The following is a 15,404-nucleotide window of genomic DNA, read 5'->3' on the forward strand; positions in this document are numbered from 1 at the left end:
AAATCCAAAATAAAATTAAACAAGAATTTGCATTTTTTACATTTGTACTCCCATGCATTTGTATTTTATACTAGTGCAAATAAATTTGCATTGCAACCAAACTCCCATGCTTTTGGCTCCCAACAAAAGCACACCCCACACATGCCCCATAACACATCCCAAACGTGCATAGGGAATAGGGAGATGTTCCTAATGCATGTTTGAGAGAGCCAATGCACTTTACTAAATTTATCAATGATGGAAAAGAAGAGGGAGTTTTACATCAATTTTATCAATGATAAACTTTTCATTTAATTTTTATGTAAAATTTACTGAAAATGGAATTTTTCTCCTCTATTTGCACTGCAAACAAACGTGGCCTAGAGCATTTAAACTTCAGATATGATATCTACGAGATATCATAAATTTTAGAGGTTTTAACAATTTATCCAAACATTGGATCACATGGTTGTAAAAAAAGGGTTTTTACTGTTCAGTCCACCCCAGAAAATCCTAGTTCCACCAGTTCAGAATTGATGCCAATTTAAAGACGAGTATGGGTGTCATAAGTGGAGCTGTTTATAATTTTGAATTGTTATAAGTCTGTATTTTAAATCAGAATTCTGAGAAGTTGGGACGGTTCCAACACATTTGAACGTGATATGTATCCGTACATCTCATACATTGACTGTTACCAAGAAGATGATTTATGTCCGCACATGAAGTTGGGACGGTTATTTTGTTGGAAGGAGATCCTAAGTCCTAACTGGGCTAGTGTTTTGTCCTTTTTAGCGCGTATTTCTACTCGAGTTCCGGTAGCACTCTCCAAACTTATTGATGGGAATGTAAAATCCTATATAAACCTTATTTTCGCTCCACGCAGTCTTTCGCCCTAGCCACTGCTCTCTTCTCTTTTCTATTGTCTCCCGGAATCCGAGATGAAGGTCATCGCTGCGTACTTGCTCGCTGTCTTGGGCGGAAACCTCCAGCCCTCCGCCGATGACCTCAAAACCATCCTGGGATCAGGTATTCTAATCTGGGTTTTATAGATCTGGAGTTGGGTTTTTGCATCCTCTTCTTCATTCTAAATCCTTTTGGATCTTATTTCTTTTTATCGTACAGTCGGGGCAGAAGCAGAAGATGATAGAATAAAACTCCTTCTTACTGAAGTCAAGGGGAAGGACATCACCGAGCTCATCGCCTCTGGTAGGGAGAAGCTTGCCTCGGTTCCTTCCGGCGGTGGTGTCGCTGTTGCTGTTTCTGCCGGTAGTGGTGCTGGTGCCGGAGCAGCCGCTGCACCTGCTGCAGCAGAGTCAAAGAAGGAAGAGAAGGTTGAAGAGAAGGAAGAGTCTGATGAGGTATTGCTTTAAACCGAGTTAGCTACGATGCATTTATTTCTGTTTGGCTTATACTTTAGAATATATGTCGATTGCTTGAACGATGTTATCGATCGTCTCTCTTTTTTTTGTTATCTGCAGGATATGGGCTTCAGTTTGTTCGATTGAGGAGTTGGGGTTATGAAATTTCGCTTTTTTTTGGTAGGTATTAGAGCTCCCATTACGCGCAGTTGTTGCTTTCTAGTTTGAACAATATTGAGATGATTAGTTGTCAACGCTGGCATTTTAACAATTCTGTTATCATTTGATTCAATACAATTTTTGGCATTCTGTTTCTTCTATCATCTTCTGCCTCTTTATCTTGTAAAGCTTAGATCAATTTTTGCATTAAGTTTATTGTAAACTATACAGTTTTTGGGGAGCCATGAAAAAAACTGGAAACTGGTGACAGTAAGTAGTGGTCTAAGTGTTCTACAGTGAAAATGCCCATGTGGGTAGAACGTAAAATGGAACTTAGGCCAATGGGGTAACGGATTAGTGCTTTATTATAGTAAGAATCATCTTCAGAAAACGCAAATGGGACATGACCTATTGTTTAGTCCTTCGAGAGGCCAGTTTTGAGCTTCTTTACGAGCAAAAAGCTATAATGGATTTCTTTATGGTTTGTCTGGTGTTTTCATGTAAATGGTTTACGGTTGAAACCTAAATGTTGAATGCTGCAGCACATCTTCTTTGTCATTTGCTCACTGATGCTATAACCCATTTTTGTCACTCTTCAACATGGATCAGATTCGAATTAATGTCTTGATAACCCATTTTTAGCATTCTTCTGACATGGATCAGATTTGAATTAATGCCTTTGATTCCCTACCCAAATTTCTACTCAAAGATTGCGGTGTTCCCACTTCCCATGTATGTTACCCATTTGCTTTCTGATCATCTTGAAATCACTCGATATCAATTTGTCTCCTTTTGGTGTATTGGACCTCCCTTTCATTGTTTGACTTTGTAAGCAAATATTTGATTCATGGAGGGGTATGAAACTCTGTTTGGTTCTGGCTCAAAACAAGGTTGTTGCCCTGAATATGAGACTCTAGTCTCTCATGTTTATCTTTAACCCTGTGCCAGGACCTTGAGTTTTCTTCTTCTACCTACCAATTTCATATCTTATAAGATCGAACTTTGTGGTTTGAGCCTTTTGTGTATAATGGTTGATTTGTGTTCCACCGTGAATCAATCGTCATTTTGCAGCCACAGATCTTGTAAAGCCATGTTTCTTATTGTGTTTTCATCCCCATGTACATCCTATGAAACTCTTGAGGGTTGGGCGGTGTTTGCCAATATTTATGTTTTCAATGGCCACACCAACAAAAAGTAAAATGATTTTGCCGATGAGGCAGTTTCATTTGAGAAAGTGAAACCATGTATTATATTGGCCAACATCTTAGATCCTCGTGAACCATGGTTATCCATCTAAAACGACCATGAGAAATGAGGGTTGGATGGATTTAGTTTCTGAACCTTCTGGTTCTGAGTTCTGTCTGTAACTATTATATTTTTTGAATCTTATTTTTTTTATTTAAATAAGATTAACTAAACATTAGCTAGTGGCTAATCAATCAGCTACATTCTCTAAACAGATGCTCACAAAGTTTGTTGTGCAAGTGATGACTTTTGGTACTCGGTCCACGCGTTAGTGGTGTAGATTGCATGATTGGTGAGGCCTTCTAGTACCAACTCTGAAGGCTGAACTCTCGTATTGGTATTGCTAGTCTTTTGAATACGAACTCATTTCACGAAATCTGAATGAAATATTCATAAAAAAATAGCTAGCAACACTTATCAGTTCTCTAAACCATGGGGTTCAGAGCTGTGGCGGCCATCTCTCCTGATATAGCCTGTTTGCGTTCTACAACTCATTTAAGAGGCATAAACAGGATCCTCACCATTTACAATATTATTACGACTAATCCATCGTAGCCAAGCAATGGTCATTGGTCAAGAAGGAACATAGTAAAGATCTGCGGTGGCATTTGTTGATGTCTTGTCGAGGATGAGATGTTGTTCATGTGTGACTGAGATGTTATGTGGGTAGACGTGGGTAGAGTTTGTGTGGGCAGGAGATCTGGATTCATCTTTGAGCAGTGGAAAGATCAAAATTCCAATAAAATGTAGACTAGCAACTCACATTCAAACAGAGTATGAATAACCGATTTAGCATTCATTTTGCATGCAAAGCAAGTAGGTCTAGGATCATCAACTACCTTTTCCTTAAAGAGATTGAAGTTCACATTCAAACCATTGTGCATGCCCCTCCATAACAAAGGCCTTGATCTTAGGAGCTACATCAGCACAGACCAAACTGCCTTCAAAATTATCAGATAGTAAGTTGAGTGAACTGAGAAGCTCCTAGTCCGTTCATTAGGCTCAAATTATATCATCATCCTGATTAGAAGCAGGAATGTAGATTTCTAAGATTTTATCAATAACAGCAGTAGGAAAGGTATTCTCTCCTCTAGAGAGTTAATTAAAAGAGGAGCTGGAGTGGTTATTGGCAATGGCAACTCAGTTAGACCAATGAGGGCTGTCTCGTTGGTGTGTTAGCTGGGTTGTTTCAGCATTGACACGGAATCGAATCCAGCAATCAGCACTCTGGGGAAAAAAGGGGGTAAAAGGGAATAAGTAATCAAAAAATGGCAACTCAATTAGGTTCTGGTTGGATAATTGGGTGAATGGAAAACCCTAATCAATTCAATTGATGAAAAGGTGAAAACACAGTTTCTACTATTAACCTCAAAGTTAGTGAGGTGATAAGGAGAGACTCGCTCACCTGGGATGTGAAAAATAAGATTAAGTCCATTTTTATCCCTTCAAGTGATGTGAAAAATAAACAAATCTGAAGACCTAATCCGAGTGGTAAATTCTCTATTAAATTTGCATATAATGAGACTTGCTTAATGCATTGGTCATATTTTGAGGCCTATGAATGGCACCAATAAAATATGGGGTATGAAAACTCCTCCAAAATATAAGTATTTCCTATTCCTCCTTAATAATAAACTTCCCATAAAAAAAATTCTGATTGTGAGAGGTCTGGATATTGATGGATCTTGTGTTATATGTGGGGAAGAAGAAGATATGAACCGCATTTTATTTGGACCACTTTTTTATATACTGCCCTGTAGCTAAACAAGTTTGGCTTAATATTAGAGAACTAGTTCAGGTCCCTTCTAACTTTACTGGAACTGTAAGTGAATGGTGGAAAATATTTGGCTTGAAACATTTTGGCCCAGAGAGATTATGGATTAGAGATCAATCTCCAAACCTCTTTGACAAGTAGAGCGAGATTGAAACATCTAGAGTCTCTAAGTCCATCACACACCTCCCTCCCATGAATCCAATGATATTTTTTTTTATCATTAGAATGACCCCACCAAAGGTTCCCTTGCAAAGTTGCAATCTCACAATGTCATCATATAGTTCATTAGGCAAAAGAAAGCAAGACATTGTGTAAATGGGAAGAACACTAGCTACAAATTTGATTAGGATTTATTTCCTTGCTACATTTAAAATTTTCTCCTTCCACTCTACCACCCTGTTAGACACCTCCCCAAGTTCACCCCTAGATGACTCTTTTAACTTTCAACACTTTAGAGAGTAATCTTTGAATTTTTGGGGGAGTGTTTGGCATTGATGCTGGGTGGATGGTTCTAGAAGGAGAGCCATTAATGAGCACTTTCTTAAAAATTGCTTAATCTATCCTCTCTACTGTCACCAAACCCCCATCTGAATCATCACTCCATAAGGAAGTCCTACTAATCCTATCATATCCACCAAAGCTACTAAATCATTTCGTTCAGACTACTAAATCAATATTCTTTTCCTTTTTAGTAATGTGCTACACAATAGGTGGTGGCTCTCTCACAAACCCATAGTCCCTAGACCCCCCCAACCCAAGTGAAGGTGGGACTTGATCCTGATCCCATGTCTCCCCTACAACCAGTTAGAGACTTTAGTAGCATGGTAAGTTGGAACCTTCTAAATCAATATTCATTTTCCACTTGGAAGGGCTTTTGGGCAGTGGCTTCTAGCATTTCGAGGTGGGGTCTATATAGAAACCCCATAAATTATATATATGTTTGGCATTGATGCTATAGATACAACACCGTTTTCTCAGGTAAGAAGTACCGTTTTATGAGAAAACAGTGTCTTTTTATTTGTTTTGAAACGTTGCTGTCAGGTAGGATGTTTCCTGAAGCAACAACAACACTTTCTGTTTAGTATCAGTGTTCCATGTCTGTTTTCAGCACTAGTACCCATTATAGGAAGTCCACTTCACTGCCACATCACGTCCTTATTGGAAGCAACGAGCTGCAATCTGAGAAAATGCCAAATTCGGCATTGCTCCAAACCATACCTTCTCGATTTCCAAAGCATGGCTTGGAGAACCATTTTTTATGAAAAAACGGTACCAAACAAACAGACATTTCCTGGAGCGCTGTTTTTCCCGATGTGATACTGATGTATCACTGTTTTCTGGAGCAACGGCATCGATGCCAAACAGACATATGTTTGGTGAAAGTTTGGAAAGTCCACATCAGTGCTCAAAATTCCAGTTGAGCGACTAAACACTAAGCTTCTTTGATTAGCATATTTGGAACATGAATGCTAAATATGAACGGCTTCTCTATAACAGCTCAACCCAAACGCAAAAGCCCTCCCAAACTGCCTAAGAAACCAACTTGTATAAGCTTATATTACAATTGGGCTATTGTAAAAGGCAAAGCTGATCCTATCTTTCATTGTTGGATGCTGATTCTAACAATGCCGACAATGAAAAGAATCCCCCCCCCCCCTATTAGGCCCCTAAAAGCCTTTAAGTTACATTTGATGAAAAAGTTGGAGATTGCAAATTAATTGTTGCCTCTTATCAAAAAATAAAATAAATAAATAAATAATTGTTTCCATTTGAAGGGCTGTCTCCACTTCAGCTCAGTTTGAAAAGAATATAAATGCAAATATGTACAGCAGCATAAATACATACAAAATAGGGTAAATTACAAAGACCCCCTTGTACTATGGGGTCTATGACAAAGACGCCCCGTACTATGACCATGAAACAAAGACCCCCTTTGACCGTTAAGTCAGATGACGGAATGCATTAAATTACCAAAATACCCCATTAAACTTTTTCTATTTTCTTTTTTTTGCTCTTTTTCTCTTAAGACCTATTTAGCTTATTGTTTTCCCTTTCTTCTCTTCTTTTCCCCTCCCTTACCATCCTCTCTCATTCTTTCTCTCTCCCAACTCTTTGAAATGAAAGGATGGAGGGAACCCATTTCTCATCTTCCCTTTCTTCTCTTCTCCGTTCGAGCCAAGAACACCATGAACATAATGCTAACCAACGTGCTCAATGCGGTTGCTGGGGGTCTGTTTTTTACTATCTCTTCAGGTTCGCCTTTGCCTTCGATTCTCCTTCCAACGGCTTCATCAGCCGTCACTTCTTGGGCATGAAGGCGTTACCATCAGAGCTGTTCGATTGCAATAACTTCCTGTATCAATGGGATTTTGCCATCGCTGCTGCCGGGATCACTAGCGGCTCTATAGCGGAGAGAACGCAGTTCGTCGCTTACCTCATTTACTCAGCTGGACTGTAGTGACCACGACCTTGGCCGGTTGCACGGCTGCGCTGACCACTCTGTTTAGGAAAAGGTTGATTTCAAGACATTGGAACGTTACCGATGTGTGCAATGGGTTGCTTGGTGGGTTTGCGGCAATCACCTCTGGCTACTCGGTGGTGGAGCCATGGGCTGCTATCGTTTGCGGTTTCATCACCTCCTGGGTCTTGATTGGATGCAACAAGCTTGCTAAGAAGTTCAAATATGATGACCCACTGGAGGTTGCGCAATTGCACGGTGGCTGTGGAAGTTGGGGTCTTATATTCACGGGCTTGTTTGCAAGGGACATATATGTGTAAGAGGTATACCAAGCCACATGGAGGCCATATGGGCTGTTCATGGGAGGAGTTGAAAAGCTCTTAGCTGCTCAAATTATCCAAATTTTGATGATTTTTGGGTGGGTGAGTGCCACCATGGGTCCTATGTTTTATGTGTTAAATAAGATGAATTTGTTGAGGATATCGGCTGAGGATAAGATGGCTAGAATGGATATGACCCGACACGGTGGCTTTGCATATGTATACCATGATGAAGATGAGCAGTCGCAGAAGCAGGGAGGTTTAATGATGAGAAGAATAGAACCAGCTAATGGCACTCCCACTGCTAATCGAAGTCCATCCCAAGCTGTGTGATTATTTGCCGCTCTCGGTGCAAATCCCAACCTTTAGAACCTTCGTCATAACAGCTATGGCGCTCCTAGAATGCCCAAAACCTATCATGTTGCAATTTCGCGGTGGCAGAAGTTGCCTATCCAGCTGTATTTGAGGATGGGTTGAAAGTTTTGAACTGGTTAGGGAAGCAGGCAAATGGAGAGACAAAGAGAGAGAGAGAGATCGGGATCTGAAGAAAGCAGTAATGGAGAGAGAGATCGGGATTGAATTAAATGGGTTCAATCCCGACACTATTAAGGGGAAGGGCAAGAAGAGAGATCGGGGGAGAGAGAGGGAGAGATAGAAACATGAAGGAATGGAAGGGTAGTATCGAAAGGTCAGGGAAGATGAACAATGTTTTTCTCATCTAGTTTTTACAAGGGTAGTATGGGGATTAAAAAATATTGTAATGGCCTTTTTGGACAGAAGGCTAACAGAAGGGGGTCTTTGTCTCACGATCATAGTACAAGGGGGGTCTTTGTTGCAAAACAAAGTGCAGGGGTCTTTGAGATAGACCCCATAGTACAAGGGGGCTCTTTGTAATTTACCCTACAAAATAATACAAAATATAAGGTTTTGCACTCTACATATTTCCATTTGTACTCCTTCCAAACTCAGCCTTCAACCTCTTTGAATAGATTATTCGAAAAGATGAAAGCAATTGAACCAGCTTAGCTGAATCTTTAGCTCAACCCTCTCCCAAACACACACCTATTTTCTTTTGCTTTTCTCCACAACTTTACAACCAAACACAGTCTAAGTGATGATTTACTTTTCTGCATCGAAAGCTACAATTAGACTAAGAGCTTAGCTTTAAAGCCTTAACCTTAGAGACTCAGTTGCACCCAAACCTGCCAAGCTTGGGACTTGACCTTAGAGACTCAGATTGCACCCAAGCCTGCCAAAGCCTTGACCTTAAATAGAGTTGAATGATCAACCCATAATTCCACATTATCACCATTTGAGGCTTGAGGTCAGCTTGGGCTTACTTGAGTGGGAAAAGCTGAGGTAAAGCTATAAAGAGGCTTTTCCCCAAAAAGAAAGAGAAAAAGGATAAGTTACAAAGACCCCATGTCCATGTGCTATGGGGTTAGTGACAATTACCCCCAAAACTTTCATTTTGGGACAAATGCCCCCTAACTATTAAGTTAGACAATGAAATGCGTTAAATTACCAAAATACTCATATGAATTTCCCTTATTTTCTTTTCCTAACCCTTTTTCTCTTAAACCCTAATTGACCTGAAAATACCTCAATTTTCTTCAAACCAAACTAGTTAAAATATCAAGAATCATTTCACTCACAAGTTTCTTTAAATTCTTGTTTCATTTCACTCACACGAATGCCTCTCTTCATCTTAAAATATAAAAGGGTAAATTGCATATTAGTACCTTGTACTTTGGAGGTAGTCTCACTTTAATACTCGAAATTCAAAAATGTGCCATTGTAGTATCTAAATTCCTGAAAACTACCACTTTAGTCTCCACTGTTAACAGTATGTCAGTTATCCGTATCATGTGGTGACATGTGTGACTAATTTTTTTTTTTAAAATAACAAAACTACCGTTATGAAGAAACATTGTTCATTGCCTTCTTCCTTGAGACTGAATCAGAGCAACAATGATCTTTTTCCAACTTCTCGGCATTTCAAACACAGACGATGGAGAAGGTGGATGATAAAACGACATGGTAGGTGGTGGATGGTGAGATGCACGAAATAGAAGAGAATAAAAACCTACTTTGCATTCGAAACCATTATCCTCCTGAAGCTCATGCCAGGCATTTGGTTTCTGTTTATCATCATTGTTACCAGATACGAAATCTCCACCATTTCATACCAAGCATCATTGTTTCTAGACATGGTATTGGTTCCTACCTATTAATAGCTTGTTTGTCATTCCTCCATGCTTGCACGCACCAAACTAGATCATGAGATCAACCACCATTCTTATGTGGAAAATGGAAGTGTTGATTCTCAATTAAGAGATCACATCCATGAGTAAGTATGGCATCGAGGCTATGTAGGATGGTCTCTTTAAAGGACAAAGATGGATTAAAGCTTGTTTAAGGTTGCAAAATGAGATAATGGGTATGTCTTCGGTCATTTAGGAGTCTCAACAGAGTCGGGTATCAATGAGAGTGATGGATGTCTTGTGGTTGTACTTTATTCCTCCTTTTATAAGGAGGATCTCGAGACCCTAAGGAGAAGGATTCAAAAGGGTCTTCATTCCCATTAGGAAAGGAAATCCTTGTCTTTATGTTGGTTATCAAGGGAACACTACTGGGACTTCACCACGTGTCTAGCAAGATCCTCTAAGGACAAAGTTTTCTTTCTCTTGAGGATTCTCATCTAGCATGTGCAGGCTACATCTTGTCGTAGATTTCCTTGTGGCCACATGGTAGAGGTGGGACCCGGGTTTGATTGGCATTTTTGGTTATGCGCCCGGTCGTCCTCAAGGTGCTGTGTCACGGCTTCCTCAAGTCTCATGTGATGTTCTGTTCGCATCATAGGTTTAGAATGGATCTTTGGGTTCATCACAGGCTTAGTATAGCCTTTTGATTCACCATAGGCTTGGGATAGCCTTATGGGCTTATCACAAGTTGTGGGTGGCTTTCTGAGCTCATCGTAAGTTTTGGGTGGCTCTCTGTGTTGTAATAGGTATACATGTGGTTTTGTTTTGATACCTTTATCATAGTTATGACAATGGAGAACTACATGTACTTACAATTAGCCCCCCTGCTTATTGGTAAGAGTATTCTTATCAATAAGCATTTTTGCAATTGGTGTGTCTTACAATTTGGTGTTTTGGAAATGGGGAAATTAATTCCTGTCGATTTTGATTTTATGACCGTGGCAAGGAGAAGGAAGTCTGGAGATCTTTCCATTTCGTTGGGGTGATGGGAGTGGTTGGTGTTTGATCCTCAAGATTGGATAGCGCATAGCGGTGGGGTTTTGTGCTTGTGGCAATGAGAGTGTAGAATGAAGCGATTGGTTGAATTGCAAGTTCGTTTTATTACCCATCGGTTGGTGACGAGGATTAGAATAGGTCCGTGCCTATTTTACTCTTCATTATGAGAGTGTGAAAATTTTGTTATGTTGGGTTTTGGACTTTGATGTTGTTGTTGAAGGCTGATCATGGAACTTGATGGGTGAAGGATTGTAGGCATTAGCTCTATAGGAAGAATATCGTCAACAACATTTTTGTTTAATGGTGTATTAGACGAGGGTGATACAATTCATTGTTTCCTCTATTGTTTATTAGCCCCCCTACTTCTTGATAGAAGACATGCTATTAAGAAGCACTAGAGAGGAGGGGATTAGATTGAAAAGTCAGCCCCCATGTTTCTTGATAGAAGGCATTCTATTAAGAAACATTCGAGCAAGGGAAGAGGTCAGGTTAAAATTTTAGCTCCCATGGTTTTTGATAGAAGGCATTGTATCAAGAAGCATGATTTTGGGTACTTAGACAAGATTTGCGGCAAACCCCCTATACATATGGAAAAGACGGATTACTGGGGTTAGGCAAGTGGGGTACCCAGCCCCTCTGTGATTGGAACTAGTTGGTGACAGTTCAGTTTGCTATTGAAGAGGGGTGATTTTCCCATTGACACATTCACGCAAGTGGTGTGACAATTTATTTGAGTAATGACTATTTTTTGGGATGTAGCGGCCGTGTTTGAGTTGTTAGCAGATGTGTCCCACACTTTGTGAGGGCATTGTTGTAATTTGGGCAGCATTATGGTTCCCATTTTCTTGGTGAATGAAGTGACTGGATGGTTGTGTCTATCCTTTGCTCGCTGCATTTTAGTTCCCAATATGTGTCTATCATCTTGCATCAAGGGTTTTTGTTTGTTGTAGAGCCTCTATTGTTTTCACTAGGTTTTGCTTTCTTTTGTGACTGTCCTCCATCTTTATAGTCCTTATGTTTCCTTTATCTTGTGAGAATGGCCCCTCATAAGTAGAAGAAGGTAGTGAGAGATGTCTATCATTTTGTTAATTTTGTGCAAGAGGTGGATACAACAGAGCTTTTGTCTGAGTATGAGGCTGTCAAAGTGTCTGATCTTAGCAAGGGTTTCTGGCCTCTCGTGCCTGTATCTAAGGGGAAAGACAACACGTTTGATGTCGTGGATGAGAATGAACTTCTAGAAGAGGGATACTATATTTTTATGAACAGTATGACCCAAAAATTATTCACTGTGATGTGAAGGCAACTAACGTTCTACTTAATGAATACTTTGAAGAAATTAATTGTTGGAGATTTTGGGTTGGGGAAGCTCTTGGATCGTTGGGATTCTCACCACAACTGTCCATGTCACTATTGGCCACATAATGAAGGGATGGGAGATCCATCATATGGATAGCCGAACCATGCAGGATGGCTGGGCGAAATTTCAAAAATTTCTTTCTCCCATCTAGGAATTCTATTCCCTAATTTAGAATAACTGCATTTTTCAAGGTTCGTTCTCGAAATAAACCGGACTAGATCTAAAACCAAAAGGAAGCAAATAAGGGTGTACCTGATACGGAATAACAGTAACACCCAACGTAGGTGTTCACGCCCAAAGAGGTGACCAAAACCCGCCTCCACTAGAAATGACACAGCTTATTGTGATGCAAGATTAGCAAAGTGGTTCTTCAGCAAGAACCCTAATTCTTTAGCAAAAATCACGCAAGGGGCTGGTGAGCACAACTTTAGATTGTTTCTTCTAGCAAGAAACAATATCAAGAACTATTCTTGATCAGATCCAAAAGTGGAAATCGAACTGGGTAGGGGCAACAAGAACTGGAGGAGAATTCTACAGATTGTTGAGTGCATAAACTAGTGAATTTGCCCCCTATTTATAACCTTTTTTGGATCAGCTTCCTAATCCAATTAGGAAAGAGTTTCTTGATCCAAATCTGATATTTGGATCTTGACTCTTAAATGGATAAGACTTATCTTATCCTTTAGCTAATCCTGATTAGATTATAAATCAGAATTCACCCCCTTTTAATTAACTCACTTAAGCCCAGTTCGAAATGGGCTTTAGGCCCATTTAGTCACATAACTCACTTTCCCTTTAAATACTGGCTAGTTTCGCTCTCTTCGTATGGCATGGGGCCCTAGCATTGATCTAGACATCAGTCACATGGGTTCAGTCCAATCTCTATTACAAGGCCTGGCCGAGTTCATTGCAGAACACAGTGAACCCCTAAGTCCATCAGTATGGGCTCTTAATGGGCCCAACATTTACACTAAATGATCCTTGGGTCCAGCCACCTTATGAAGGCCCAAGGACTGTGGGTAGATGCAAGGTTAGACCATCAGGTATTACCCTTAATGGTCTTACACTTAACCTCCCAGCCCATAATGATCAAACATTACCCAACAAGAGAGGACCTCTCCCTCGGTTGCAAGGTACAGTGTTGCACTCTCTACTCACATGGATCTTGGGAATTAAAACCTTTTGTAAACATTTTGTGAAATCATAATGTATATCTCTATATAAATATATTTTGCAAAACAAATCTCAACAATTTGAAATCAACTACTAGTAGTTTAGTTTTCCATCAGGGAGAGTGCATTCCCTGATCGTTCACTTTGTCCAACAAAGGGGCTGATCCTGTCACTATGATCACCCACTCAGGTGAATTCTCAGACTGTCCCAACATACCCAGGTTTTGACCCGGTCAAGGATCTCATTGATTGACATATCAAAGACAACCCAATCCAACACCTAGTGCAGTACCAAAATCGAGTCTAGGGGTCAGGTGTAACATTCCAGTTTTGCCCATCTGTCTCCAAGGTCTAGGGCAATACTGAAATTTGGTCCGATTCAAGGTTTCAAGAAAACACACACTGTATGTACCTCAGGTCTCACCCTGGTAGCTGATGAAAGCATGAAGATGTATACCTAAAAAGTGCTCAACAATTGACATTTGTAAAATAAAGAGCTTAAAAATAGTATTTTTCCATAGTAAATTTACAAATGTCAATTTTATCATTTGTGCAATTTTTATGCTGGAAGGATTAATAATTGAATGGAGGAAAGCCCAAACATATGTCCAAGAAACCCAAGCCCAAGTTCCATGACCCAAGTATGATTGCTGATTCGTTTCCCGTTTTACATTGAACATGGTTTGGTATTTTGGGCATATTTTTCTCTATAGATGTTGAAATTTAATTATTCTTGAAGATATGAATAGATAAGAAATAGGGCTACAATTCATCTGTTGATAACTTTTTCTAAATCAATCTCTATCAAGGCGAAAATTAGAGGGTAAGACGCGAGTCTGAGCTAAGCAGATTGAGGAGCCTGGCAGCACAATAAAAAGGGAAAAATCTAACCTAAAAGGGGGACGACTTCTAGAGGTTATTTTGGTATTATTTTCTCAGCCTTTCACAGAAGAGAAGAGGGGAGAATAACGTCCAAGCACGGCTAAAGCTTCAACAAGGCTAGGGAGGATCTTGATCGATGAGTTTTACTTGTTATTTTCTTTGATTCCTTGAGAGATTTCAATGTTTAATTTTGTTCATGAGAGACTTTTTTTATTATTTTTTTGATAAACTCAGAAATTATATTCTTCAATTTCCATATAAGATTAGCCATGCTCTTTTTATGTGCAATTTGTTAGAAAATAATTGATTGGGTAGATTTATTTTATGGGTTGATCCTTTACTGCAATACTGTCAGTTTGATATATTGTCGTTCTTGGATAGCTTGTAAGAATAGATCATTCTATTCTTCATTGAAATTAATTTTCTTAGAACAAATACTTTTGTTCTTGCTGTTGGTTTTTAAAGTTATATTTTCCGATTGTTTATTTAGGATGTGAAACTTGCAATTTAGTAGTAAATATGAATCAAAGTTGAGAACAGTTGAACAAATCGATCAAGTGAATCTCGAAGCCTTGTTCATCGCAATACTACTTTTCATCCTTTAATCATTATTACTTTTATTCGAATACGCTTATTCTTATTTATAGAAAATCATTTTTTAGGTTATTTACTCTTAGAGATAACTCCTTTTGTTGGTTTAATTAGCTTCTCTGTGGATTCGACACCTAAAGCTACATTTCAACGACCGCTTAGCCAAGGGTAATAATTTTGGGTGAGACAGTAGCTGAGACAAGCCACCCCAACCCGCTTGGTGGCACATTAGCGTTAGCCTTGGCAGGATAAATCTCCCCAAATCTATCCAATGGTTGTGAAGATTCTAAACTAATACGAGTCTCATAAGTGTCCAGTTTAAGGGTATTACACAGAAACATAACAAAATAACATGAATCAATTATGCACTTTATTCATTTACAATAAATGTCAATAAGTACATCAATTTGATTAGAGATAAGGGCATAATTGTCTAACACATAACTCTTAAGTACTTATCAACAAGCCAATCATCAAGAAAAAACAAATGTATTTAGTTTTGGCATCTTGCTCCTTGACCTTATTATAGTTCAAAAGGCTTTATTTTGGTCGAGTGAAAAATCATAGAGGAGTAATGCTCAATCAAATGCTGAAAGCTAGTTGATTAAAGGATATGGTTCAGGTGGCTCTTTTGTGTACAAAGTTCCATCCTTCACAGTATCCAAAAATGTGTGAAGTGTTAAGGAGACATTGGAAGGTGATGGCCTAGCAGAGAAGTGGGAAGCCTCATAGAACGTTGAGACACCATGATGCTGGTCATTTAAAATAGGTAGCTCTGCTTTTCTTTTACCTTTAGATTCTCATCCATAGTTTTCCAAATCCTATTTATGCATTGTTCAATCGTCACCC

At 39.3% G+C, this 15,404-nt stretch overlaps 1 protein-coding gene and 1 pseudogene across 1 annotated transcript; both read left to right on the forward strand.

Moving 5' to 3' along the window:
- The first annotated feature begins 844 nt into the window (after positions 1 to 844).
- LOC104585963 (large ribosomal subunit protein P2B-like) lies at positions 845 to 1,660 on the forward strand. The gene is made up of 3 exons (XM_010243023.3): positions 845 to 1,005; positions 1,102 to 1,337; positions 1,458 to 1,660. Exons 1-3 carry the CDS (start codon positions 918 to 920, stop codon positions 1,482 to 1,484), a joined length of 351 nt encoding a protein of 116 aa, XP_010241325.1. The 5' UTR covers positions 845 to 917; the 3' UTR covers positions 1,485 to 1,660.
- Positions 1,661 to 6,729: 5,069 nt separating this feature from the next.
- Positions 6,730 to 13,875, forward strand: LOC148801555 (ammonium transporter 1 member 2 pseudogene; annotated as a pseudogene).
- The last annotated feature ends 1,529 nt before the right edge of the window (positions 13,876 to 15,404 follow it).

The sequence above is a fragment of the Nelumbo nucifera genome, chromosome 3 (assembly GCF_055504915.1).
Source record: "Nelumbo nucifera cultivar China Antique chromosome 3, China Antique-T2T, whole genome shotgun sequence".
NCBI lineage: Eukaryota > Viridiplantae > Streptophyta > Magnoliopsida > Proteales > Nelumbonaceae > Nelumbo > Nelumbo nucifera.

Bases quoted from the DNA above. Each gene is read 5' to 3' on its own strand.
- LOC104585963 (XM_010243023.3), top strand. From the start codon at position 918: ATGAAGGTCATCGCTGCGTACTTGCTCGCTGTCTTGGGCGGAAACCTC. The intron at 1,006-1,101 runs GTATTCTAATCT...TTTATCGTACAG, and splicing joins CAAAACCATCCTGGGATCAG to TCGGGGCAGAAGCAGAAGAT. The intron at 1,338-1,457 runs GTATTGCTTTAA...TGTTATCTGCAG, and splicing joins AGAAGGAAGAGTCTGATGAG to GATATGGGCTTCAGTTTGTT.